Raw genomic sequence first — 27611 nt, forward strand, 5'->3', positions numbered from 1 at the left:
CCAGGAATAATGGATGAGCAGCAGCATGGTCAAGTCTAATTAATGCAACCTCTCGACCATTGAATCCCGGTCCTTACTTTTCCGGCCACCTCTGGTCTGGTCACGTGTAACAGCCTGTTGGGAGGGCAGGCATCCATCTCCCTGTGCTGCTGCAGATCAGCCGGTTCACAGTTCAGGTCCTCGCCCTGTCTGCGGCCTCCAGTAAATGTGGCTCTACATCACCTCGGACACAATCCATCCCCATTAACTTTGAGCAGGAGGAGCCTATTTCATCCTCATTGCCATCGGTGCCTGAGTCCGACAGCCACTCCATTCATATAATCCACGGACCTCAACGCACTGCGCCCCCGCTCATAAGGGTTCAAGTGGTTTAAAGGACACGTCGGGGCAGAGAATGGGAGTTAATTGGCTGTGCGATGACTGTGATGATTTGATCCTGGCCAGAGTGTGAAAACCATCATGAGATCCTCACTAGACTGTGAAGTCCACAGAGGCAATTAGCACTGCTGCTGACAGGAAATATGTCGCCCATGCTAATGTTCTACAATAATACATTGAGGATGCACCGATAATAATTGCTTGTATTATAATAATGGTGAGCATCTGAGGATATAAACAGTAAAATATGGTAAAGCCTTTGCATACGGGTTATTTCTTGGTCACGTTGAGGCTTTTTTCAAACCTTATACTATCCATTACTTTTCGATGATGTCCCATCACATTAACCTTAGATGTCCCATATGTACAAACTGAGTCAGGCCAAATTAAGTCAATTTTACATATATGGTCCAAAATTACAAATTTATATTAAAGGGCTTTACAACACAAACCATTTAAAAAGTTAAAAAGGGGGAACCTCACTAAGAGCAACTGAGGGATTCTTCTTCAACATTAAGGGGAAATACAAGGATAATATTTGGTGAATAAAGTGTAAAACATAAATAAAGAATATGGATGAAATTGCAATTGCCTTCTGTATTGTACAATTCTGAATGAAGCTTAATTTGTCTAATACATACATTTATTTATTTTGTCTTCTATTTAACCAGGTAAAAGTTTCACTGCGATTAAATATTGTTTCAAGAGAGAGCGAGAGATTTATATAAAACCTAAATGATGTCAGCTGATGCTTTTGTACTTGTTTTCCTGAATGATGGCCCTTGAAAAAAGACCTTTGTGTCTCCTTTACAGATGGTCAGTCTAACTCTACGACTCCACTAGTGTTTCATTTGTCATTGATGTAGTGGACCATTGGAAAGCCCTGAAGGTCATATCACATCAAAGTCAATTACATTGCTTTTCAATGTGTAGGACTCCTTCATTTAATGTCAGCTGATCTGTTGAGCAGTGAAGTGCTTATCACAGACTCTGTGGCGCAATGGTAGTGCGTCTGACTCCAGATCAGAAGGTTGTGTGTTCAAATCACATCAGGGTCAGCTGTTCTGTTGTCTGAGTTTACAAGGAAGTTCATCAAAGTCTGATAATTAGGACTAATATTATCAATTTAATCCCCCTTACCCCACCAGCAGTGTTTGGTTTGTCATCGTTTTTGGAGAGCCCTGAATATGCCACAGTAGCTTGTCTGACTCCCCATCAGAGGGCTGCATGTTCATATCACATCAAGATCACTTACATTGCCTTTCAGTGTGTAGGAAACCTCTGTGTAACTCCTACTGGTGCTTGGTCCATCAGCTGATCATATGTTGAGCAGTGTGCTACGTGCAGCAGACTCTGTGGCGCAACGGTAGCGCGTCTGACTCCAGATCAGAAGGTTGCGTGTTCAAATCACGTCAGGGTCAGCTCCTCTGTTGTCTGAATTGATGAAGAAGGCTCTAGTACACATGATGGACTTCTCTACAAATAAAGGTTGTAAAACTCTAGCTCTCCTACTAGCCTGATGTTAATTTAATCCCCCACTACCATGTCATGTTGCAGTGGATCTTTGGAAAGCCCTGAAGATGCGCCACATAAGATGGCTGCATGTTCATATCACATCAAGGTCACGTGATGAAGAAGGCTCTGGTACACATGATGGACTTCTCTGCTTTGCTTTAAAAATATACTAACATTAATCAATGTTTTTCAAAAATCATGAAAAGACCAAAACCACTAATCTTCTCTTCTCTCTCATAAATATTTGTTTATCTAAATCCCTACATTTTTTTAAAAGTCTGACCTTCCGATTCCAACAGCCTGTCTAAGATCTATAATTGACAGCTACACAAACATTTTGTAACTTTTCTTGAATGGACAATTCAATTGTAAGTTCACAATAAAACACTGACTATTAACTATTAAATATCTACACTCTCTCTCTCTCTCTCTCTCTCTCTCTCTCTCTGAATGAGGGTAAACATAAATCATGTGCTTTCTGGTTACAACTCTTCATCAGTGATGGATGATTATTATTTTTGATGGCCATTGTCTAAGGCACAGCAGCAACACTGGAGGTGTGGACACACATGCCTGCGAACAGCAGCAGCAGCAGCAGTTCAGCCAGGGAGCCGTCATGCACAGGTGAACGATAATTGCCATTTGTTCCTGCTTAAAAATGAGTCACAAATTCATGCTTTAATTAAAAAAATGTTAAATGATTTCCTCAAACAGCTGGGCACTGTGGTTTTCAGCAAGTGTTGCTCAAGCAAGAAGAAATAGTGCAGTTGTTGGGAACTATTTTTAGCTGCGGATCAACTCATTTGTTGGTCCAGTGACTATCTCCAGCAGCAGGGCAGCAATTATGAGTTTGAGCAACAGTTCTGTGATGGAGAAGAATGTGTTATGTCAGGCTTCAGATACACAGTCAAGATCAATTTGCTGTCGGTTTTGGTCTTTCAGTGGGATTTGTTGATTTAAAAAAAATAAGGAACCTCACCATATCTGTGGAATAAAGAATTAAGTAAGCAATTAACAAAAACCAGCTCCACCTAAGATGTTGAAAATGATTCATGTCCAGAATTTGTGTTTCTGAGAAAGTGAGAGCAACTTCCTTTTCAGTTCAGCTTCAGCTTTATTTAGCTCAAATACACAAGTGAAATACAAGCAGCTGCAGGAGCTGTACTAAATTATCTGAGCTGTGGTTTTCTTATGAAACACGGTGGAGGTTAATGCTGTGTACTCATCCTGCTTGTTTATCTGTCTTCGTGCATTTCACAATACAGTAAGATTGATTGTGGGTTGTCATAGTTTACAGAGGAAGCCTCAGAGGAAATATGAACCCATGCTCTCTGAAGATCCCTCTTCATGGTGCTGTTCATAATATCTCACAAACTCCGCCTTGAAAACTGAATGAATTAACAGTCAGTATCTTTATCATTATATTTGACTCTTTGAATGTGACCCTCCAGGTTATTTTCTACTTAACCTGTGGATCCGCTGTATGTTTAACTTACAGTGTGTGTTACAGGGACATTAGTGTAATGGCACAGGGAGATGTGTCAAAGTCACTGACTCTCCTCATGGAGTTGTTTTCTTTTGTTTGCAGTCACCACTTGGTGGCACCAGTAATCCCCCATCATTCATTCCCCTGGTTTACTCAGTAAATATATTCAGCAACACTTCAAGATTTTAAGGTGGACTCACATAAAGAAGATATTATTGTCAAGATAAGGAAATAAAACGGTAAGATGGATGATCTCTCTTTAAAGAACTGTAAAATTTGCAGACAGTTGTGCATATACTTGCAGAATCCAATGAGACATGTCTGTTGTTAAATAAATACTTTGTGTGTTTATTGTAGTTTCAGTGTGATAGGAAACAGTGATGGTCCAAGCTGATTCAGTATGAAGCAATAAAACATTTTCACAAACTTGGTGTAAAGTGTCTTCGAAACAAAGCGGCTGTGAGACTTCACCTATAGAGACCAGCTTTGAACTCTTCTGCCGTGACCAGATGAAGGTTTAAAAAAGTCTAACTTCATGTTGCAGTAAAACCTCGGCTGCTTGTGCTTCGCTGTCCCATAACCCACTGCTTCTATCTGACTGGAGAGTTGGGGGCACGCCGCAGGATTGGTTTTGACACTCCAGGTAGCAGAAACAAGCAGAACTTGAACCAGTTGCTGCACCAACCAGTAGATACACACACACACACACACACACACACACACACACACACACACACACATACACACACACACACACACACAGAATAACGGCTGGCTGCAAAGACACAGAGAGAATTTGTCAACTTTGAAGTTGGTACTATATTTCAGGTCTAGTGCTTCTAAATTGGAAAGGTCTCAGTGTTATAGTTATTTTGTTCAGCGAAGCCCCTCGTGGTACAATTTAACCACTCTGAACTGAGCATGGAAAAACTGACTGACCCGACCTGTCTAATTTTATTACCAGGTCACTGACCACAACTCTTAATTCAAAGAGTTTCTGTGAGCATTTTACTATGAACAGAGTCTGTGCAGGATTTTCTGTTTCTACAAATAGGTCAACCTGGAGACAAAACGTGCAGAGAATCAAAGAGAAGTCTGTCTGAGATGAGATGAATATTATAGGACAGTATTAACGTTAGCCATGGCAGATTTTGGCTACATGAGTAAATGCGCCTTTCCTGGGCAGACTAAATGACTTCAGTCACTTATAGACTCATCAAGCACTTTATCAAGAACACCTGTACTCCAGCTTATTCATGCAATTATCCAATCAGCCAATCATGTGGCAAGAGTGCAGTGCATGACATGATGCAGATACAGGCTCACCACAACTGGACAGATGAGGAAAAATGTAGCCTGGTCTGAATCTGGATTTCTGCTGAGGCACGTAGAGATAGTTGGATCAGAATTTGGCACCAACAGCGTGAATCGATGGACCCCACCTGTCTTGTGTGTATAGTCCAGGCTGCTGGTGGTGGTGTAATGGTGTGAGGAATGTTTTCTTGGCACATTTTTGGCCCCTTAATACCAATCAGTCGTGGTTTGAATGCCCCAGTCTCTATGAGTACTGCTGCAGGCCACAATTGACCATTTTCTAAAGGCAACTTCCAGCATGATAATGCACCATGTCACAAAGCAAAAGTAATTTCATGAGTATGAGAATGAGTTCAATGAACTTCAGAGGCCTCCCCAGTCACCAGATATAAATCAAACAGAACACCTATGGGATGTGGTAGAACGGGAGATTGGCAGCATTAATGTGCAGCTGACAAATCTGCAGAAGTGACGTGATCCAATCATGTCAACATGGAGCAGAATCTATAAAAAAAAAAAAAAAGCTTCCAACTGTGTTGACACTTTTGAGAAGAAGTCTGTGGTGGAGCAAAGAAAAGAAATGCTACAGTTTTATCTTGATAAAGCTCCTTGAAAAAGAGAAAATAAAAAAGAATATTAAACAAATCTGTATTTTTTAAAGGAATACATCAGCTTTCATATACTTATTTTAGTTAAACGAGAAAACCAATACCAGTCTTTCCTGTGTGGTAAATTTGAAGGTATAACCAGCAGCTGGATTGCAAACTGTCCAAACTAAAGTAATAGAAAAATCAGCCACTAAAGCTCACTAATTAACACATGGTTTCTCGTTTTTTTTTTTTATTATTTATTTAAAAAGTGTAAAAATGACAAATTGTGGTTACACTTAGTCGGAATGAGGATTTTATTTATAAGCTAAGCTAACCATCTGCTGGCTGTGGCTTCATATTTACCATACAGAGTGGTATGTAGAGTCATCTAACTCTCAGCAAAAAAGTTAATAAAGATATTTCACAAAGTGTTATTCCCGAAATGTAACATCTTTAAAATAAAATAAATTCATACTCCAAATTATGTTATAGCAAACATATTAGACCAGCAAAGCCACTGTGGCCTGTAGCAGGACATGTAGAGACTCAAAAGTTTACCAGCTATCCAGCCTGATTAATATATGTCTCAAAGCTGTTTTTGGACACATACAGCACAGATAGAGCACAACTTTCGTTCTCTGAGGATAGGTTTTGCCTTGAGGGTAGCAAACAATACAATCGATCAAGATATAGCTTTAAGCCGCCTCTTCCCGGAGGGAAATACTTCAGTGAAAAGAGGACAGAAAGAGGAGGGGAAATTTATGGATGAAAACTGAGGGTGAGGAGTTGGTAAACTATGTTATATCTAATAACAAAACCACAACTGGGTATTTTGTGTATTTCTTTATAGTGCATAAAAATGCTAATATTGAACTGATGTCTCTTTTTTTTGACATGTCTGAAAATAGCAATTTATTCATACAATTTGAGAAACATTTACGTTCCTACATCTTACAGTACATCCCTCCTGTTTTAATGCTTCATGAGTTTCCTAACTGCTTCTCTTGGGACTGAAGGAAAAGTGCACCAACAGTGCAGCAATCATATAAAAAATATTTTCAGTGCTACAGTGGCTTCATCTGCACATGACAAGCTGAAGAAGAGGGGTTTTTGAAGCCGTCTGCATAGTGAAGTTTTCCATGCAAAACCCTGTCCTACATATTTGAAACAGCTCTGAGCAAGGCGATGAAATTATTACATCAAACTGAGACATCAGTGTGTTTTTATTCTTATTTCTGCTTGTATATATGGGAATGAACTTTAGTTAAAGGAACAGTTCAGCATTTTAGAAAATGCTTATTTGCTTTCTTGCAGGTAGTTGGATGAGAAAGCAAATGCCTAAACATGAAGCTACAGCAAGCAACTGACCAGGTTAGCTTAGCATAAAGACTAGAAACAGGGGGGATATGCTACAATAGCTCTGTTACATTAGTTTGCTTTGTTTTGTTGTTCGTCTTCAAATGTGTGGCTTTCAGTGCTTATATATACTAACTAAATGATCTTGTTTTGTTGCCACTTCCACAAAAGGAACAATTTTTAAGGGTTAATAAGCTGTAATTACTATTAATAATGCTTTAAAGGTCAATTATAAAACGTTAATAAGGAAAACTTTTGGGTTGCCAGGTTGTGGAAGATCCTTTACTTTGCTTGCCTTTCTAGCCATTTTCATCTGGGAAATAGCTGCAGGACATCTGGACCATCATCCATTTATAAACAGCTGATCCATATTTACAACTGCAGACTGGATGGGTTACTGTAGAAACTGTTATTAATGATTTGTAGGTGACTGACTAACTTTCCTTCATGGCTTAAATTGAGAAACCCATTAACTTTTATTAAAAATCTAACCAATATTTATAACTGCAGACTTGATAACATGAAGGGGTCTCCCTAGCTAACAAAGCTAACAACGTGTCATGTTGGGGAGGATTGTGTCATTGTGAATCGCTTCTGACTGATCTGATCTTCTACAACTTTGGACAGAGCCAGGTTGTGTTTTCCCTTATTTCAAGTTCTTATGCTAATCTAACGGCAGCTGTGCTTTGGTGTGTGTATCGATTTTCTTATCAAACTCTCTGTAAGAAAGCAAATAAGCGTTTCCTAAAACGCCAAACCATTCCTGTAACGCCTCAGTGACAGCAGCACACAGCTGGCTGTATGTGCTTTACATGCAAATAAAGGTGGAGAACTGCCAGGTGTAAAACCAAACATGTCTCGCCTTCACTCACTGTGAGGCCTCACACATTCTCAGGGTCAAAGGTGAAATTTTCCGCCAAGCTATACGAGCAAACAGCAATGTGTGCAGACTGACAGCAGCCACAGTTGTAATATTTCTCTCCATAACAGCAGAAGGTTGGAGCAGCAAGTCTTAGAGACTGTGGAGCACCGCTCAGAGAGAAAGAAACCACAAGACTGGCTCTGCCTCTGCCCTCCTAATCCCTCCACCCTTCTCTTTTCATCTCTCTCCATCACCAGAATTCCAAATGGGTATGAATGTTTTTCTGCACGCTTCCCTCAAAGCTGCATATTAACAATTGCATCGCGCTGCAAATGACATCTCCAAGGTAGGGGCCGACCTTCATTCCTCTGCAGAGGGCATGCCAGTAAATCCATTTCTCCAGAGATGCGGTTCACTGAATAACAAATCACGGGGGCAGACGTGGCTCTCTCTCCTGTTAAAGAAGCCTATTGCTAGAAGCTTCCCCCACAGGGCCTGTAACACCAGGGGTTTATTATGAAGAGAGGGGAGTGGACAAACGAGGAATGTGCTGCCATTGAGATCTGTACCTCCAAACATGTGAAACCTACTCTCTCCACTCTTCTTTCTCCATTTCTTTGCTGATAATAACCTTGGTAAATTATACATATTAGTATATGAAAAAGGTAATGAAACCCTATATATAAATAAATAGTCACTTCTTGCCTCTCCCTGCTGTGCACACATCCACAACGATATCGACGCTGCCGTCAGCCTCATCAGGGAAAGATGCACAGCCCTATTTTGCACTGATATCTCTCAGCTTCTGCACATATTCCTGTACCTCATTTCCCCCTCGAACCAAATCAGCCCCATGGAATATCAGCCACCTGTCAAAATCTATTAAGGCAGCTCACATTTCATGAAACACCTTATCTTGCTTCATGACCAATGTAACGTTATTTACACCCTGCGAACAAAATGGTTCCGGCACTGTCGCGGCTGATAAGGGCCTTTAGTCGTGGAGCGAAGTGACAGCAACCAGATTACAAGTTGGTGATTTACCTTATTCATTCCTGTGACCTAGAAACGAAGGCCAATTTCAGTATACTTTGCTGTTCCGCTACAGACAGACTTGATTTACTGTCTGTGGTGTTTTATTGAATCTTCCTCCCAAGAATTGTTCAAGCAACTTTGCTGTGATTTGAGAAAAGATTGGCTTGCAGATTGAAGGAGGAAAGATTCACAGGATTCGTGGAAAACAATTTTTGAAACATTATTGGTTTGGGGTGACCTGAATTGCATTTAGTTCCGGTTTTGTTGACATCCAGAGAAACTATGTTCACTTGAAGGGAAAGTGTGGTATTTTTCAACCCTGGTGTTAATATTATATTTTTTATTATTCTAATAATTTTGACTTTTTCTTCCAGGAAATGCAACTTTGGCCAAACAAAATCTGCAGAAGCAGTTCAAGCCCACCAAAGCTTTCAATTTTACATGAACCATTCGGTCATTCAGTCTTTCATTCAGACCCTTTTCTACAAGTCCAACAAAAAGTAAACACAGAAATTACTCACTGGATTAGATATTGTAACTAACTGCACAGGAATGTTTGTGGTTGGCCAATGAAAATTGTTGTCTGTTTATTTGCGTATACTGGTTAAAATTTGCCTACGATATTGTCTGTTAAGGAAATTCAAGGCAATTCGGAAACAAAAAAAACAAGAAAACTTCCCTCAAACCCTTTACAATGAAGGTGGTGTGAAGTTACTGTGACCATATGTCCCAGTTTGTCCAGGATTGTCCCAGTTTCAAGATGAGTGTCCCGAGTTATAATTTCTGCATCCGTGAGTACGCAAGGGTCCATGAGGGACCGCTTGGGTCAGTGTGTATACACAAGGCTCTGGTGCTCTGGTGTGTCTGCGTATCCACCAAGTTGTTATGTCCATGCAAGGCTACCAATTGTGCTCCACTGGCTACCAACTACACATGAGCTGGGTATCAAACATGGACACTTCACCTCTAAATTTCATTTATAAAAGAAGAAGTACAGCAGACAAAGCAGCTCTTCTTCCTCTTGCATGGATGTCACCATTGTGATTTGATTTATGGTGGGTATGCACAGAATTCATTGACGACAATCCTCCAAGTTGAGTATGAATGAAAGAACTAAGCGTCCACGGTGTCCATGAAGCCTTACACCTTCTTTCATTAGGAACCTGGCAATGAAAATTCATGCTGCATTCATGATGTCCGTGGTGTTGAAAGGTGTTCTTTGTAGGTGTGCCAGGTGGTGAAATAATTGTCCCCCATCCTGATCAAAACAGGTATGTTGCATGCATACGCGCATACATGTGCACGGGCATGAACATGCAGTGTACTTGTTGGTCCCAGTTTGGGGATTTGAAAATGTAGTCACCCTTTGCAAAGTTATCATGACCCATATTTAGAAGGGTCACAATTATTAGAGTGAGGTTGAATAATATAATATAATATATATATATATAATATTATATATTATATACCTACCTGGCTTAATTCTCGGCTACGTTGAAGCTTATTATCTCTAGATTATGAGACTTTTGGAGGGTAGAAATAATGTTTCTTCTAGCTTCTGTGTTCAGGTGGAAAAAAATGTTTCTCTCCATTGGCGACTTTGTGTGAAATCTGAAAATTTGGGGAACTTCAGGAAAAAAGAGTAAAGGGGTATTGATTTGAAGGCTGAGCACACATGGGACACAAAGGTGCTAAGAGCCTTCAGAGTGCATGTAGAATGACTCTTACTTCACTTCTCTTCTTGTCTCTCACACAAAGATGTAGCGTGCATAGAGTCTTGCAGGGATGCCCACAGCTACAACCTGATAAGTGCATCGTATGCGCACACACACTCCCATGTAGGAGGCCGGTTGCACATACGCATGGCTGGGTGAGAATGGGCCTTGCATCAGCTTATTAAATAAGTGGAGGTCCTACATGGTGAAATGGAGCAGCGAGGAAGAGTTATATGCACTGCCTCCTCTGCAGTGTTGGTGGACCGCCAGCATCACCATAAGCAGTCAGTCAATAGGCTGACTCAACAGTGTGTGAAATTAAGAGGGAAATAGAAGGAGACAGACATTAAGCCTCTCTCCCACTTCCCGTCACCCTCTCAGACACCAGACAGCGGCTAATGCACCCCCCCAAGAGGCCCCACACACTGCTATCACACACCAGCAGCACCAGAGCTCCACTTCTTGTCGTCTGCTCCCAAAAAAACGCCACAAGACACAAAAAAGCCACGCTGACCTCCTTTGATAGCATTAATGTAAGTACGACACTGAGGCGAGTCATGTGAACATCTGTTTACGTGTGTTACAGGTTTAATTCAACCTTCAGAGATGGACGTGTAAACATCTTCACATGGCAGAGCGCTCTAATCTGCTTTTTGCAAGATGAGGTTCTGTTCGTGTTTTTCTTTATATGTGGAAATTGTGAGGACAAACAGTTACAGTTTGTGCCATTCAAATACAAAAAGCTGACTTTTTTTATTTCACACCTGGACAACATCAAAACAATATACAATATTACAATTGAAATGACATACAACTCCAATAAAACCAGACATCTATTGTCAGATGTCCACTGGGAAGATGTTTAGAATATCTTTCTTCTTCCAGCTCCTTGATATGTTAATGTGGGTCTTGTTTTTGAGTTAGAAACAAAATCCTTTCTGCTGAGAGCCTCATTTTGTCAAAGCAGGGAGGAGTCACATTTCCATACGAAATGTTTGGTTTGAATGAAACTACTATTAAGGAAATTCTGAACAGTGGCCTAATGATAAAAAAGGCAGTTGCCAAGGTAATATGCAAAACAGTCTCATTGACTCTGAGCTGAACTATGAGAACCGCCTTCAAAATGGAAGCTGGGGAGTTGAACTGGATCCTGCTGACGGGAAATAAACTCAGCTACGTCTCTTTAGTTAATAATATTAATCATCCAATTGTTAGAAAGACCATGCTGTATTGAAAACTATTGCATGTTGATACTTTTCTCACAGTTTCACAGACTGACTGCAAACTACATGTACTCCAGTATTGTACTTAAGTACAATGCTGCAGAGATACGTAAGTGTAAACACTGCAAGCATGTGGGTCAATTATAATACTCCAATAACATGACATGTAATAAAACACTCATAAGGAGCGTTCTCTTGCATAATAATCAATTTCAAGGGGACTCAAAAAACCACTAGAGGGAGCAACAATAAAAAAATGCAAAGTAGTGAAGATGTGGCGTCAGGATTTATATCATCCTCTGTCTGCAGTTTACAGCTCAACTAGGGGAAAAGGCTGTACTTATTCTCTCAGTAATTAGACTGATTTGGATGCTATTTCAGAAATAAATCTTAAATGTCTAATGAAATCTCCCTGACAGATATTAGATTAGGGGGTTCTACACTAAACCAGAGGAGTACACCAGAAAAAAGAAAAAGAAATAGTGTCTGCTGTTTTATTTCTCTGGAGCATGCCATGCTCATCAAGTGTGTTTTCGTTCCTTAACCTTTCCTGTTGCACTGAAATCAGCCGGCTGAAGATGAATACAAGTGGCTGAAGGCTAAGGGAAGACAATGTCTGTAGAGACTCTTCAGATGGATATTGACCAAAGGGGAGAAAGCTGATGGAATTTCATTGACCTATGGCAAACTGCTCTGTGTTACACAACCAGATCAATGTCCTCTCTCCCTCTTTTCTCCTTTCACTTTCTCTCTGGGGGACATTTAATGCTCAAACTTGTTTTTTTGTTGGGGAACGGAGAAGCGGCGAAGCACCTGAAAACGTTGACAGATGTGTGAGAAAGTGTTCTGTGAGGATTGTTGGTAAGTGCGTTTGATCTGCGAGATTGAAGGACGACGAGCCAAGGTTTCAACTGCTGCTCTATGTTCCTCCTTCGACTTCAGAGGGAATGTAAGAAACAGAAGGGAAGCTCCCGCACAAATGCTGCATATGCTTCTCTCGCTCTGAGAGACATTTTGTATTCATGCAGTTGACGTGCTGCCTTTATGTTCTGTGACCAAGGTCAGTGGTTGAAAATATCTGATTAAATCCCTCTGGTTTATCCACAATTCTGAATTCCATAAGGACAATAGTGCCAGGTCAACGATCCAGACGTACAGCAGACACAACAGGTGTTGGATGAGCAAAGAAATGAAATCTTGGGTAGATAAAAGGAAAAAATACCTTTTTTCTGGTCATTTTCATATAAAGTAGTTATAATGTATATATCAGTGGTTGTATTTTATTTGTATAGTTTAATCATATGTTACTATCTTATTTGCGCATATTAACTCGCTAAGCACAAAGAAAATGGAAATCTCATTAGTTTTATAAGTCGTTCACCAAAGTTCACAAAGACTGAATGGTCTGCACCAAATTTCATGGCAATCTGTTCAATAGTTGTTGAGAAAGTTACACTCTGGACAAAAAATGTGTAGAAATTCTCTAGGCCATCTGTCCAGTAGTTGTTATATTTCACGTTTGTCATTCATAGTGCACCACTGCCAGCATGACTTAAAGGCTTTGCCGTGCCAGAACATTTGTTTGTAAAAAAAACAAAAAAAATGTCTTTAGTTTTGCCTTGAATGTGTTTCATGTTTTAAACAGGATCAACCTGAATATAAATGAAGATCGTCAGTATTTGAACAATTCAACATGTCTTCATGACAGGAGAAAATAATAGAGATTAATTCATGGTTATGACTTCTTTGCAATTCACAAATAAAAGACAACAAAAACTTACAATGTGCAACACAGACAGAAACAAGACTAAATGGTCAAGTTTCAATTAGTGAAAAGATGGCATCACCATTCTCCAGATGAGAAGCAATATATCAGTCGTGCAGGTCATTGGATTTCAAGACTCGCGGGTGAAGGGATTTGGTCTATCATGAAACAGCCAATTGATTTTCCTCTCTTTATTTGTAGAACTTGGCACAAGGCAGAGGGAAATTTCCCTCCCTGGGCATGATGATTGAATGTAATTTTGTCTTTACACAGCGAGCACATTAACCACCTGTTTTTTATTTTCTTGGGTTGACATTTGGGGATATGAGTTACGTTAATGAAATGCTTCAGAAAAAAAAAACAAACAACAACTGCAAAAAGTATTGGAGAAAGTGTTGTTTGTCTTGGATGATTGTAGTTCCTAGAAGTCTTCCTGGAGAGTTGGGGGGGGGGGGGGGGTTTACGGAGAAATATTTAAAGTATGCCAAATGTCAGGTCAAAGTGACCTTAGTGTGCAAAGCAACTTTTATTTAATGCAATCCACTGTACTTCTGGGGCATATTTGGGAAATAGTAATAATGTGGGGAGAGGCACATTTGAAGCTGTGGTTTAATAAACAGTAATAAACAGGACTTATTATTAATTGTTACAGTATTAATTTAGTGTGATGAATAAATGTCAAATAAACAACTGACAGTTGTGTCAGTGTTGTTTGCGGTTTTTTGTTTTGCTGCCTCTTTGTGGTCATTTCTCATCTCTTTTGTGTCTGTGGTTTTCTGTCATTGTAGCATCAAGTGCGACTTTGTGGTCATTTTGCATCATTTTGTGGTCTCATTATGTCTCTTTAAAGGTGCATGATTTTATGGTCTTTTAGTGTCTTTTTTATAGTTGTTTTGTGTCACTTTGTAGTTGTTTTCCATCTCTTTTAGTCTTTGCAACTACAAATGTTTACAGTAATCTCACACAGTTGTTCTGATTGTAATCACCCCTTAAGAAGGACCCTTGTTTTAATTAGAACATCATTAATATGTGCTTTGTTTTCCACTGACCTGGAACAGGAGTGTTTTCAGCAGCATGACACCACTACCAGGGGACAAGCCAACACATGGTTTCAGTATGTAGCAGCTTTACTCATTGTAATCAGGACACCCAGAAAAAAAATCTGTTGTTATAATGTGATACTTGAGTGATCTTGCATGTCACTTAGCTTTTATTGGAACCATATGCAGTATGTACACAAAGAACATGTTGCATGTCTTGAGAAATCACAGTGCTGTTACGTCTTTTGGGCAAGAGAGACAATGTTTTTGTAGAAGAAAAGTAACACTGCAATATAACTCCAGTGTCAGAAGCATCCAATTAACCTCAGCGGTGACGTCATGAGCAAATGAGACTATTTTGAAAAAAAAAAAAAAAACTATTCCCAGTAACAGAACCCATTTCGAGTTATTCAAGGGTGTCTGGGTCTGGAGTCCATAGTGTGAAATCCATGCTCAGTGTCAAAATCCATATAGTTCACTGCTCCCTATGGATGGACACACACGTACAATATCCTACACACACATGGACACTTGCAGATTTCCTCTGCAGTACATAGAAAAACATCTGTGCAAGTTGCACACACATGTGCTTGCATGCACACACACACACACACACACACAGAGGAAGTGAGGGCTATCTGTGGGTCCAGCCATGCTACACCCATGAAGAGGTATCTGTTAGCAGTAGGAGTTATCATTGGCCATGGAGGCTTATTCTTCTACCAGAGGAGACCATGCCAGGAAATGACTGATAACAGAGCACAGCACCGACTGGCTCGCACAGCAGCAGCACATGTAGACCCCGGCCAAGACGAAGGAATGATGGGAACATGTACGCATATATCATACAGTACAGCATGAGCCCTCCCTCCTTCAGTCTTTTTACTAATAACATGTCTATTTATATTCCATTGGCTCAGAAACAGGATTGAGGAAGCAGCTCGCTCAGAGGTAAAACCACTTTTTTTCTGATCTAATATTTTAAATGTTATTTGTAGCAATGTCAAGCTGCAAAATGAAAATGCTCATAAGCATGCAGGGGAATTGATGGTTTGTGCGATCGCTTGAGAAAGAGTCATAACTTTGAGTCATACGCTGCGGTATTTAATTTAGGTGATTCAATTTATTCACTATAATGTCGTCATCTACTGCCAAAATCACTTTCTGTTCATACAGAGGGAAATGGGAAACGTCTCCAAATACTTCACATTTCCTGACAGCTGAAGGACCAGGATTTTTTTTATAAGAGTAAGAGTTTTCGCTTTTCAATGGAAATGCTCAAGAGGCAAATTAAGCAAATCAGAATTTCTGAGGAGCAAAAGCACAGAACAAGGACTCCAGATATTTCTGTCAAGTAATTTAAAACCTGCATCTACTAGAGGACACGCAGATCTTGGATTAAACTGGTGAAAAAACCCTGAGAGGAAAATGTGAAACATTACAAAACTCTTCAAAAACAGCACTGAAGCATAAAACAACAGAGAAAAAACAGAGTTCGGGGGGTGGTGTCCTTTTCTTTTTCTTAACCTTTCCAGCTCCACAAATGCAAGGAATGTTTATCTAATCTAAACTCTATCTAATCAATCTAATCATTGGCATGTCTGGCCAACATAACTGTTACTTCCAAGGGCATGGAGCAGCAAAACATACCAAACAAACAACATTAGCTTGTGAGGCTCAGAGTAGGTAACAAAAAAGGTCCAGTTCACGATGAGCACATCCACTGTGTAGAATTGGTCCAGGATGCTATCAAACGCTAGCAGCTCCCTCCAGCTCTTTATCGTATTTGGGGACATTAATGGTCCAGCAACACCGGCTGACATTACTCAAGACAGTGTTACGTTTGCCAAATACACTGTTTAGTCCTCATGTTAAGCAGTCAGCTGTCTATATAATACTCAACACTAGCCGTTGCAGTTTGTTTTCTTTTACTTCCTTTGAAGACAGATCTTCTCTTTTCAGCAAACCTTTCCTGAAGAATGTCTGAGAACCGAAATGTCACAGATAAAGTGAGTGCAAGTGATGGATGGCGAGGCAGGGTTCTTTGTTTTCCTTCCATGTCAGCGTTTTCGTTATGAAACAAGCCTGATGGAAACATTTTTCAACCAACTCATGGAGCTAATGACAGCTTCATCAGCTAACCGAGCTAACTGCGTTGAACCTCTGTCCACCTCTGCATGAAATCAAGGACCCATCGCTTCAGAAATAAGCAAGAATCTCAGGCGGTGAATCTGCCTCTATTATAAGCTGAATTTGTGTAATGGGAGGCTGAAATCCTTCAATTATCCAAACACTTTGCTTTAATAAGGTGTTAAGATAAAGGTACAGGTACCTTTTGCATAAGTCCACGAGTCAAATGGTGCCACCCTGGGTTACACTTTAATGTCATTACGGTTGAAAGGCTAATGAATGAACGACTGTTCTTTATCTGAAAGACCTTTATTCAGAGTCTAAAGCCTTTAGATCATGTCATGGATACACCTCCCAAGGGCAACAGCAGCTATGACCAAAGCTGCTCAAAGCTGCATTCAATTCAAACATGGTCACTTTTTCATTTAAAGCGGAATTAAATTGACAGAACCCAGCATGCCATTACTCTGATTAAATGACACATTCTTCGATTCACTGTTGTCGGTGTCGTGGTTTAATCAAAGATGCTCGTCAAGGCTGCTGATAAAATGTAGATTTCTACAGGTTTCTGAGAAGCTTTTCATGTGCCTGCGATGTTGCGGTTTCAAGGTTACCTGCATCATAAAGGAGCAGTATTATCTCAGGTTGGAGTACATGTCAACACTGAATAAAAGCTTCCTCCAAATGCAGTGCAACAGTTTGATCTATTATTTTCAGTGATTCATCTTTTATAGCTGTGGATGACACCTGGATTGGCAGTCAGTACACAGGGAGCAGTCCTGTAATAAACCAAGCAAGATACAGCAAGAAGCAGTCACATGTTTACCTGTAAGACACATGAGGACAAAGGCATTTTTAGATTATGAACTCCAAGAAAGCATCCAAACTAATTTGTAAAATAAATGTACATTTTGACCCTGCTTACCAATATCGGCTCTTTGTGCTACCTCACATATTAACATAACATTTGAGTCCCTGAACTAAGCTTTTCATAAAAATAAATACCCAGCACACTTTGAAAAACCCTGAAGGTCATTTAACAACATTTACTGTTGTTCTGAGGATATTTCCAAAATCCTCAAGGACTCTTTTTACCATCTGAGTTAAAAAAAACAACAACAAAAAAACCCCCCCAAAAAAAAACCAAAAAAAAACTGTCTTCTGCATGAAAAAATAGATTTTTAAACCATGAGCCAAGTTGTGACTGTATCCAGGTAGCCTTGAAATTACATGGTCATATTTTTCCATAAAACACAAGCAAAATGTATTTTGTATCAAAATAAAAAACATGGGAAAGAAACATCAATATAATAATGTATTAATAAAAGATTAGAATTTTTGTTTGCTTACAAATTGAGTGACAAGAATCCAGTCCAGCAGAATCCTTGAGGATTTTAGAAATACCTTCATGAGAGAGGTAATGATTGTAGTATATAAAGTATTGTATTGTCACTGACCGACAGGGCGTCATATATAAGGGGTTTATAAGATGTAGTTAATGAATTTATTAATAGTTTATAAATCATATCCAACAATCTGGCAACCCAAAAGCTGTTCTCATTAATGACATATAATTACTCATTAGTAAATGATTTATGTACCATTAATAAAGCATTTATAAATATAATTATAATTCAGATGAAGCACTGTGCCTCAAATGTAAAGGTTAAATATGAGCGGTACAGACTGGGCTTTGGCTAACAAGTGGATGAAAAGAAAGAGAGGAAGAGTAGGTGCATGCGTTATTTCTGCCAGGTTTCACACATTGAGTGGACAAACAATCTATTCCAATTAAAGCGAGCAGCAGCCCTGGTGACTGCAGAAGGGGCTGTGCTCCATCGGATCACATCATCCTTTCAAACACCCAAGAATAGCTGATTGTGATTTGGAGGAAATAGGCCCCTTTAGGAACAACTAGTGTGGGCTGGCAGCAGGGAAAGGGATGGGGGTGGGTGGCAGTCTGGCTCCAAGTTAGTCCAGAAAATTCGACAGCAAATAGTGTTACAGCGGAGGTGGTGGTGGTGGTGGTGGGGGAGGCGCCAGGAGGAGGGCAAGGCCATTAATCCTTGTTGCAGCCCCGGTTTACCGCTCTTACTGCATGTGGGGTGAGGAGGCAAATTAATTATGTGGCTGAGATTAATTAGGTGATGTTAAGGGAAATCTGTGACTGTAAAACTTTCGCGGGCTGCACAGCTGACTAGACTAATGGGGCGTTCATGAACTCTTAATAGATGCTACTCTGATGTTGAGTAGTGTGTAAGCAGAGCAGAGAGAGGGAGAGACATGCAGAAAAATACAGGCAGATAACAGTGGAAGCAGAGTGAAGATGTGTCCTTGCTCAAAGTAATTTCAACAGAGAGGATTCAGCACCAACTTCAGCTAAAGCTTTAGATTATTTCCAACTACATCTTTCCCCCCCGGTTCTTAAAACTGCTGTCATTGTTGTTTTTATATTAATAATGTATCATATGAGTATGTATAATGTGATAGCTCTGTGGAGCTTTATAATATTTTCCAGATCGTTGTTTTGGTTTTATGGCCTGCAGCTTTACTGTTTGGTTCACGTTCATTTGAGTTGTTTGCAGCTGCAGCAGGGAGCTTTAACATAATAAACAAAAAAGCTAAAAAAAACACGACTGTGCACAACCTTTTACTTCTGCAGCAGACAGAAAAAGTTAGAGCCTAGCTGGCAGTGTTCAGGTCCGTGAGTCAATGAAAGTACCAATACGTTAATGTAATTAATGTAAATACTCCATTACAAGTAAATGTCCTGCATTCAAGTGCAGACATATTATCAGCAAAATCCTTTTAAAAATCAAAACTACTTCTCACAAATTAAAAATGTCTGGTTTTCTCTACTTTATATACACTTTGGTAGTTTAGTCCAGTGGTTCCCAGTCTAGGGTTTGTTCCCCCGTCTGTTTCCCTGTCTGTCTTTCCTCGTGTCTCCTCCCCCTCGTCTGTGTGTGAGTGGGTGCTTCTCAGCAGGGGCGTGGCACAGCGCTGGTTACCTGGCTCACCTGATTCTCATCAGGCAATCAACGCAGCACAAGAACCCCGGCTCTTCACTCCCTCTTTGATTGTTCCTCGTGGTGACGCTCCAGGCTACTAAACTCTCTAAAGCTACTCTGTGTTTGATTGCTTCAGGCTCTCTTGGACAAAACCTTACCTGCATTTCTCTGTGCCTCAGTTCTCACCTGCTCCAGTGCTGCTACCTGCTCCTGCTGAGACTGCCTGCTGTGCCGCCATTAACCTAAAACGCCACTCACCTGCTCCGGGCCAGCCATCCTACTCCTCGCTTCTCCTGTAAACACCAGCACCCTTCGCCCCTCATCATTTCCCCCCTGGACTCAATCCATCTCCAAATTCATACAGTTTGTCATTAAAGAACTTTTATTCATACTCAGCTGGTTGTGTCTGTGCCTGTATGTGCATTGGGGTGCAAACAGTATTTAGCCAAACGATAATTTTACTTCTTTGATCCTTATTTGATTTAAACCATATGAGAAGTTTAAAAGGGAAATGTCTCTTTGGTTGGACTGCTAACAGCTCACTGGCCCTCTTCATACCAGGCAGTAACATGTGTGTCGAGTGAACTTATCACAAGTGTGAATGCACCCAAGACACATTGAGGGTGCATTGAGGTCTGAGCCGCATGTGGCCACGTTCTTTTCAGGAGTGTGAATGTGAACGTGTCCTGGGCCACACTGAAGGACCGCCTCCTCAACTGATGTCCTCCGCGTCAGCAAAAGTACACTGGCTTTGTCCACACTGTCTGACAGTTTTGAGAAGCATGTGTCAAATATTTTGGGTGATTTGGTTTGCCTGGAATAGACCCCGTCGGTATTGTACTGTATTATTTTCATTTTCAGCATTGGGAAAGGGAAGTGATGAACGTGTTTGCGTATACAGCGGGGAAAAGAGATCACAAGTTTTAATACCAGGGGTGAGCTGACTGAGCATCTACTTTACTACTTCTACTCTACAAGTGGCACCAACTAGATGTGCTTTTTTTATCAGGGGTCACAAGCCAAAAACATGCTCATGTAATCCATTTTATAAGTTGGTAATATGATATGATGAATTATAAAGTAGCACAAAATAGAAAGTCAAGTAAAGAGCAAGCACCTCAGAACTGTGTTTACTGTAATAACTGTGCATGATTAAATGTACTTAAACTTCCCACCACCAGAGATAAAGCTTTACAACATTTCCAGGTGTGTTGTTTTTTCCCCACTTCTGTGTTTTTGCTGTCCGTGGTGTTGAGGGGAAAAACAGATTTATCTGGAAATTGCATCAGTCCTCTTTCGACCCAGAGAGAGATGACATTGACATTGCTGCTGCTGCTGTTGTATTCTTGGTTTCGGTAAAGAAAACCACATTCCTGTGAGTTCCACCAGATTCCGCTGCTCTAGGACCATCTGGAGACCTGACACCTTCAAAGCAACGCTAAAAGCAGAACACGCCAGTTCAGTGTTAGTGCTGCACATGCCAAATGACGCAAACAGCTGTCTGATAATCTTACAGTGGAGATCAGCCTCCACCTTGCACCTCACCTCCACATACTCTTTTCTGTTTACTCTGTCTCCTGCTTTCCCCTACGCCTGCAGCCAAGCCTGTTCTGCTGATAGCTGTTGATGGTCTTACTCAACTCTCAGCATCAAAAAAACATGCACTGCAGGTAGATGAGAGAATACTACTCCTGCTCTCCGAGGGCGAAAAGAATCATGGAGATGGAAAGTAAAAAATATTGCTTTGGTCTGTATTTAAGGGGCAATGAGGTTGACATCCTGTTTGCAGAGTCCCACTAAGCCCCTGAGTAAATCTAGGCCACATTCAAATATGAAGCCGCTACTGTAGGTTTTTGGAGCTTAATGTCTTTGAGACGGTGCTGCTGATGTTTTCAAAGTAGCAATAAGCTTTGAATAAATAATCCCTTGCCTCTCTAAAAAAACTCAATAAGAACATCACACCCTTGGGCATAAACAACTTAACAACTTTGATTTCTCTTGGTTTGGATTGTGCTCAAAGCTGAGTTTACTTATCTGCCCACTCTCAATTCTCTTACACTAATCCTAATTTGATGATAGAAGAATTTTCTCTAAATGTTAAAAACAAAAAAAAACAACCTAATAATTAATGCAGCTGTTCATAGTTGATCTGATGAACAGACAACAGCTTCCTCAACAGTACAACTGTGTTTTTTTTTTAGGTAGACACATCACCACTACCCGCTATTGTCTTCACGCGATTGTGCATGATGAGGGTGACCACACAGGAAATTCAGCAAAGTAAAATCCTACGTAACATTGCACCTTTGAGTCATGTGAATATGGCAGGCAGCACGTACTAAATGTTCATACCCCTTCCCCACATGTGTAAATGGGTTCACACTGGTAGATGCAGCCTATACACAGACACATATACATGCTTATTAACTGAGTGGAAGTCATGACTTGACTCATCCTCTTCACGTGTTAGGATCTAAGATTGCAGACAAATGCATAATGGATGAATAAAAATAGATAAACCAAGATTTAAAAAAAAACCCAACATCAGACATGCTAAAAATAAAATACATCTTTATTATGGTATTAATTCTTCACTTTCCAAAAAATCTATTTACAGTACACCGTCGTGATCGGCAAATATATGATGTGCACAGAGCATTGATATAACTGCCTCTTACATAAAGAAACCTTTTGAGAATCAAAAAGGACAAATACAAATTCAGTATGACACGTGCCTGAAAGTGACTGAGAAAATCATAGCAGCAGGTAAAGGTCCTTCAGAGCTCTAAACGCAGTTAGATGTTATTAATGTCATATTCTGTGAAATGAAACAAGAGGGTATGACAATGTTAAACTGCCTGGCATTTATCTTTATGTAACATATTAACTGGCACAGTCTAAAGTCTGAATGTCATGTCAATGCCATATTAAGTCGCCTGCTTTGATCAGACGAGCTGAGCAGTAGCGAGTGTTTCTAACAGTACAAAACACAGTTAAATGCATAAGAAAAAACACGACATGCAATAACAGAGCATGTCATGAACTGCAGTCTGCCCTGATATTTGGCTCGATCATACCCCTGTAACAAATGCACTAGTACAAAAATAGATTTAGTTTAAATTTACATTAGCTTTGTCTCTTCATCTACGCTGTTAGTAAGGAAAACAGGGCAGCTCGCGGAGGTTATCCTCAAGCAACTCCTCACCAAACTACTGAGACTCAAAGGTTCACTTCCAGTTGAACGTTCGACCCACCAGATCAAAGAACTTCTTGTTGGGTTCGTGAAAGAACTGGTAGAGTTTTTGCAGGATGGCAGGCGCCACATGAGGGTGAGCCCTGCCTTTTGAGTCGTGTAAACACCTCTCTCTCCCGTGGTCTCTCAAACAGTAGAATCCTTTAGTTTTATTGAAGTAAAAATTTGAAGCATTTATCTGGGGTTCCAGCTTGAGGAATCGTTCTACCTTTTTCATCTCAGGGAAGGGGTCCCTGATCAACTCGTCCCCGTCCACAACATGAATGCTCTCCAGTGGGAAGTACTGCAGCCAGTTCTGCATGTGCATATAATACAGGCTGCGATTGAGAGCCTTGTATCCCAGATTGATCTCACCATCCTTCACCAGTATGGACTCGATGGGCTGGTAGCGCTTGTGCTTCTGGAGGCGGTTGTAAAAGACCTGGGTGTAGTCCGAGAGCACGCGCTCCGTGGGGTCTCTGAGGATGAGTAGCAGCTTAATGTCAGGGTTCATCTGATGGATGCGTTTGGGGACTTTGCCAGAGGTAAAGTAGGCAGGTGTCTTCTCTACCGTCAGCTGGTCCGGGTAGGCGTAGGGCATCTGGCTGAGATACCAAGGCAAGCCCTTCTGAAAGTGACTCTCCCAGTCAAAGAAGTGCACCTCGTTCTGAGCTGCTGCCACGGCGCTGTGCAGACTGAGCATCTCAATCAGCGCCCGCGTCCCCCCCTTCCTCACGCCAATAATGATAATCTGAGGAAGCTGCTGGAGGGTCCCGTTTGGGTGGGTGGTGGTCCCATTGTCAGTGGGCGATGAGGTGGGAGGCGTAGGTGGCCCCTCATCAGCCATCGGTCTTGAGGGGATGGGGGGAGACTGCATTGCAAAAAGCAGCAGCCCAAGAAGCAAGGCTGCCATGAGGGAGGTCCTGACCCTGGGGGATTTCAGCCTGGCGAAAGCACCAAAACTGTATCCCACATTGAAAGAGCAACTGCCTGAGGACGACGGTCCGGTTGAAAAGCAAAAGAAATGCCTCTTCTCTGTCAGCAGCAGTAACTGCAAGGGAAGAAAACAGCAGCGATTAGAGGATTCCTGAAGAAACAAAACGCCTCTGGAAAATACACACAATCCTTCTGACATTAAACAGCACCGCAGTTTTATGTCTTAAAGGCCACAGGTTTGAGGAAGCAGCATTTACATATCATTTATGGATACTGAGGTGATCACACTTTAAACTTTTATCCAGACCCAGCAACTGAGAAAACAAACCACATTTTAAACAGGAAAAAGGTTTCATCGGTATAATTTAATCATATCTTTAAAACAAAAATATCTCAGTGTCATTTCTTCCACTTTAACAACACAAATTATACATTATGCATTCACGCCATAAATATGGGTTTGTTTTGTTATCAATAAGATGGAGAGAAACTGAGTTTGTTGGGTTTGAATCTGGTTTATGGTCCACAAAGATAAAGCCTTTGCAGCGCTGTAAACATTTGCCTCAGTAAATACACGTTAAAGAGGAAACGCCGACTCTAAGCTCGGGATGTGGCACCAGGAAATCGTGAGACAGGTGGGGTAAAGGGCTGGACAACAGCTAAAAATGAAAGGGTACCTGCAGGGTTTTCTCTTAATGCCATGTTCATTTACAGTATTTATCTTGAATATGCAGCAGTCTCAACATGCCCACTTCGCTACCTTGCGTTCGCATCAACGAAGGGATCCACGAAGCGCCGTGAACCTCTTACCTTTTTAACTACAACCGTCCACTCGACAAAGATTTCATTTCGCGCAGCTTCGGACTCTCTGCTCAGAGCACCGATACTTCCAAACCAGCAGGCGTACGATCCAGCCCTGAACCGGCTCGGCTCGGCTCGGCTCGGCTCTGTCTTTGCCCGGACGCACAGGAAAACTCGCCTCCGACCGGTGCGCAACTTCACCGGAGCGCGTCCTGCGAGCTGTGTCTCCCAGCCCAGCCCGTCCTCCCGGCTTTTGACTGTCAGCTGTTGTGTGGAAGCCCACGCCTACATCACGCTTGCAGGACCACTCCCCCCCCCCCCCCCCCCCCCCCCCCGTGAGTCACGCTGTTGCTGGTGTTGTGGTATTTGTCAGAGATAAGGCCGCCGGTGTGTGCGGTGTGACGGCAGGAGTTGAGGCAGGTGATCCAAGTGTGGGACGACGCATAGCAATCTGCACAAATAACACCAAAGAGGAAGAAGAAAGTGGAGAATAATGACAACACCGTGATGGAATTATGTGATAGAAAATTGCTCTAAATTAGCAGAGGAAGCTTTTGTGGCTGTTTAAAGGGTGTTTACCGAAAAAGCCCAAAATATTCAGACCGAGCAGTCTGAGCTGCTCTATACAGAAATTTGTTGCCCATAGACAGCGTGGGCCTTCTCAGGATTTGGATTTAAAAAGGCTATTCATCCGAGCCTCCAGGAGTTCTCTCTGCACTCTTTGCTTTCAGGGGAAATCTGTGAAAGAGACAGACCAGTTATTCATCCCTGGCATTCTTCTCCTCCTTTGTCCACTGTGCGAGTGCATCTGCGGGTTGTCGCCAAGTCCAAGCTGCACAATCTCACCACCTGTTGAGCTGCGTGGTTTTTCTTTATATATTATTCCCCCAACAGTTCAGCAACAGTGCATGCAAAATATTTCTCCAATCCCAAGTTAAGATTTACGGATCTGGAATAGAAGCTCTGTAGTATTTCGCAATTTCCTCTGAGTCACCTTTGCATGTTCAGTGTGAGAGAGTTTGCATTGATGAGTAAGTGGCACATCACTGATGTCTTCCCAGGTTGTGTCACTGCAGGGATGAGAAGACAGCGAGGCTTCTGCTCCGACAGGCAGCACAGGTTCGTTTTCATGCAAATAAGATGGTGACAAAATGCAACGAAGTCTACATATGATGCGTTCAAGTAAATACTCTTGATTTCAGCTTGTTTTTGATCAAGCCTTTGTCAGCTGTCATTGGTAGAGCAGAGAACGGCCTATTTCCCATGCTGATATTATACCTAATGCATGGAAGGCTTGAGGGCTTTGCAATTGAATATGGATGTATCTGATTTTACCCTTGTTTGCAAAAAATTCTGCTGTGTAGGTTATTTAAGTGAAGGCCATTACGGACATTAAAGCTATGCTCTACCTATTCTTGGGGGCTACGAGCAGGAGGTTTGATGCCACAGAAAAAAGGTCAACTCCACTTCTTAAATACATCCGTTCCTCTTGAGAGAATGCAAACGCATGTGCTTTATTTATTTAGCTCACAAAGTATAAGTGCTGATAAGGCAAAGACTTTCCCCTCCACATTGATTTTTAGATGCAGTTTAGTAATCCTCAGGTTCTGCCCTCATCTCTCCTGGAGAAGTGTGAATTCAGCGAAGTCGTGGAGCTGGCTTGTACAATACTGTATAATCCAGCTTTGAGGATGCTCAGAAGCGTTCGACCACATTAACGTGACAATGGTTACGTATTCAGAGACCATAAATACACTCAGTGCAACCTCAGTGACTTCTTTCATCCTCAGCTCATAACAGAGGAACAGGATGAAATAACAACAGCAGGGGAAGAAGTACTGAGTCCCTTTACCTCAGTAATAGTAGCAGTAAGACACTGGTACAGAGGTATTAGCAGCCAAATGTGAATAAAGAAGGCAACAGAATGGCACCTTTAATGTTGTTATATCACTGATTTATTGATATTACTTATTAAATAAGGAGCATTTTAATGTTCCTGTAAAGTTTTAGCTGGTTGAGGTGAAAAAAAGTTTCAACTATATATTCTTTTGAGTCTTCATTTCATTTATAACAATACATTATTTTTATGAACCGGTCTTATGTTTTGCATATAAAATCTTAATCTTCAAAGTAACTAGTAACTCCAGCTGTTATATAAAAGTAGAGTAGTGGAAAAAAGTACAATATTTCCCTCTGAAATGTGGTGAAGTAGAAGTAGAAGTTATCTTAAAATGAAAGGACTAAAGTGGGAGTACCTCAAAATTATACAGGACTGCACTAAATGTACTTAGTTTGAATAAAAACAACAGTAACTTCTCTCTGCTTTGGTGATGTCACATCTGCTGCATGTTTCATCTTTCCTATCAAATATTTCTCCCTAATAGGTTTAAAGAAAGTTACAGACAAATTAAATTAATCTCTTTCACTTCTGATGTAAGTCAGACAGATCTTACAGTGTCGCTTCAGGATCAGCAAGCTTGAAAACATTCTCTTTAGCACTTGTGCCAACTGTGTAACAGCCTTTTTATCTGGCTCTGGCAGGCTTAACAGACTCCAAATGGGTACACAGACTGTTATGGGTAAACATATGAAATGCATGCTCTGTGTGTGTCACTGCTCCGATACCAATCTGTCTTGTGAAAACAATGCCATTACCGTCACATGTTTTGCAGAGAATACTCTAACAAAACAGCTCTGTTGTCTATTAACCTTATGTGCACTCCTACAAAAAGTGAAACCAAAGCCATGCCATGCAAAAAACTGACTATCTTTCTCATGGACACAGGTAGAGGTTTGTCATTCCTGCAGGATCTGTAACTGGTGTGACTGTTTTACACTTGATATTACTGTTTTTCATCTACATTGCCCACTATACCATTTTCTTCTTATTATTATTAGCTTCCATACACAAAGCTAAACCCTCGGGCAAATGGTAATGTTGTCTGGCTTTTATTCTCCAAAGGAATATTCCCCATTTTGAATAAAAAATGAGAATTTCTTGTTGTGTTTTTTTTTTTTTTTTTTTATTTGTGAAGTGGAAATGTATTAAATACATTATGGTTCTTTGTCATTTTAAACACCCAAGGAGGAACAACAGCCTATTATTTTCTATCACCTAATTCCACAGTTTAATTATATGCGCTGTGAATCATCACCTGCCACACCACCCACCATGGCACACTGAGGGTCATTGAGCTTGTTCTATAGCTTCAGCTATTTAAT

At 40.9% G+C, this 27611-nt stretch overlaps 1 protein-coding gene and 2 non-coding genes across 4 annotated transcripts; 2 read left to right on the forward strand and 1 right to left on the reverse strand.

Annotated features, from left to right (window-relative positions):
• The first annotated feature begins 1364 nt into the window (after window positions 1-1364).
• On the forward strand, window positions 1365-1436 carry trnaw-cca (transfer RNA tryptophan (anticodon CCA)). The gene has a single exon. It is a non-coding gene; the product is annotated as a tRNA-Trp (tRNA).
• A 291-nt stretch (window positions 1437-1727) lies between these two features.
• trnaw-cca (transfer RNA tryptophan (anticodon CCA)) lies at window positions 1728-1799 on the forward strand. The gene has a single exon. It is a non-coding gene; the product is annotated as a tRNA-Trp (tRNA).
• Window positions 1800-21974: 20175 nt separating this feature from the next.
• Window positions 21975-24647, reverse strand: hs3st1 (heparan sulfate (glucosamine) 3-O-sulfotransferase 1). Of its 2 annotated transcripts, none has more exons than XM_071458095.1 (2): window positions 24399-24647; window positions 21975-23703 (listed from the first exon to the last, which is right to left on the reverse strand). In XM_071458095.1, exon 2 carries the CDS (start codon window positions 23563-23565, stop codon window positions 22648-22650), a length of 918 nt encoding a protein of 305 aa, XP_071314196.1. In that variant the 5' UTR covers window positions 23566-23703; window positions 24399-24647; the 3' UTR covers window positions 21975-22647. The 2 variants fall into 2 exon arrangements, with proteins under 2 accessions (XP_071314196.1, XP_071314197.1); XM_071458096.1 differs by having other exon boundaries at window positions 24266-24405.
• Window positions 24648-27611: the final 2964 nt, after the last annotated feature.

This window comes from Trachinotus anak, unplaced genomic scaffold, assembly GCF_046630095.1.
Source record: "Trachinotus anak isolate AG129_WGS33_773 ecotype Australia unplaced genomic scaffold, CSIRO_AGI_Tana_v1 ptg000021l, whole genome shotgun sequence".
In the NCBI taxonomy this organism is placed as follows: domain Eukaryota; kingdom Metazoa; phylum Chordata; class Actinopteri; order Carangiformes; family Carangidae; genus Trachinotus; species Trachinotus anak.

Excerpts from the sequence above, each read along its gene's own strand:
- hs3st1 (XM_071458095.1), bottom strand. The coding sequence starts at position 23,565 with ATGGCAGCCTTGCTTCTTGGGCTGCTGCTTTTTGCAATGCAGTCTCCC.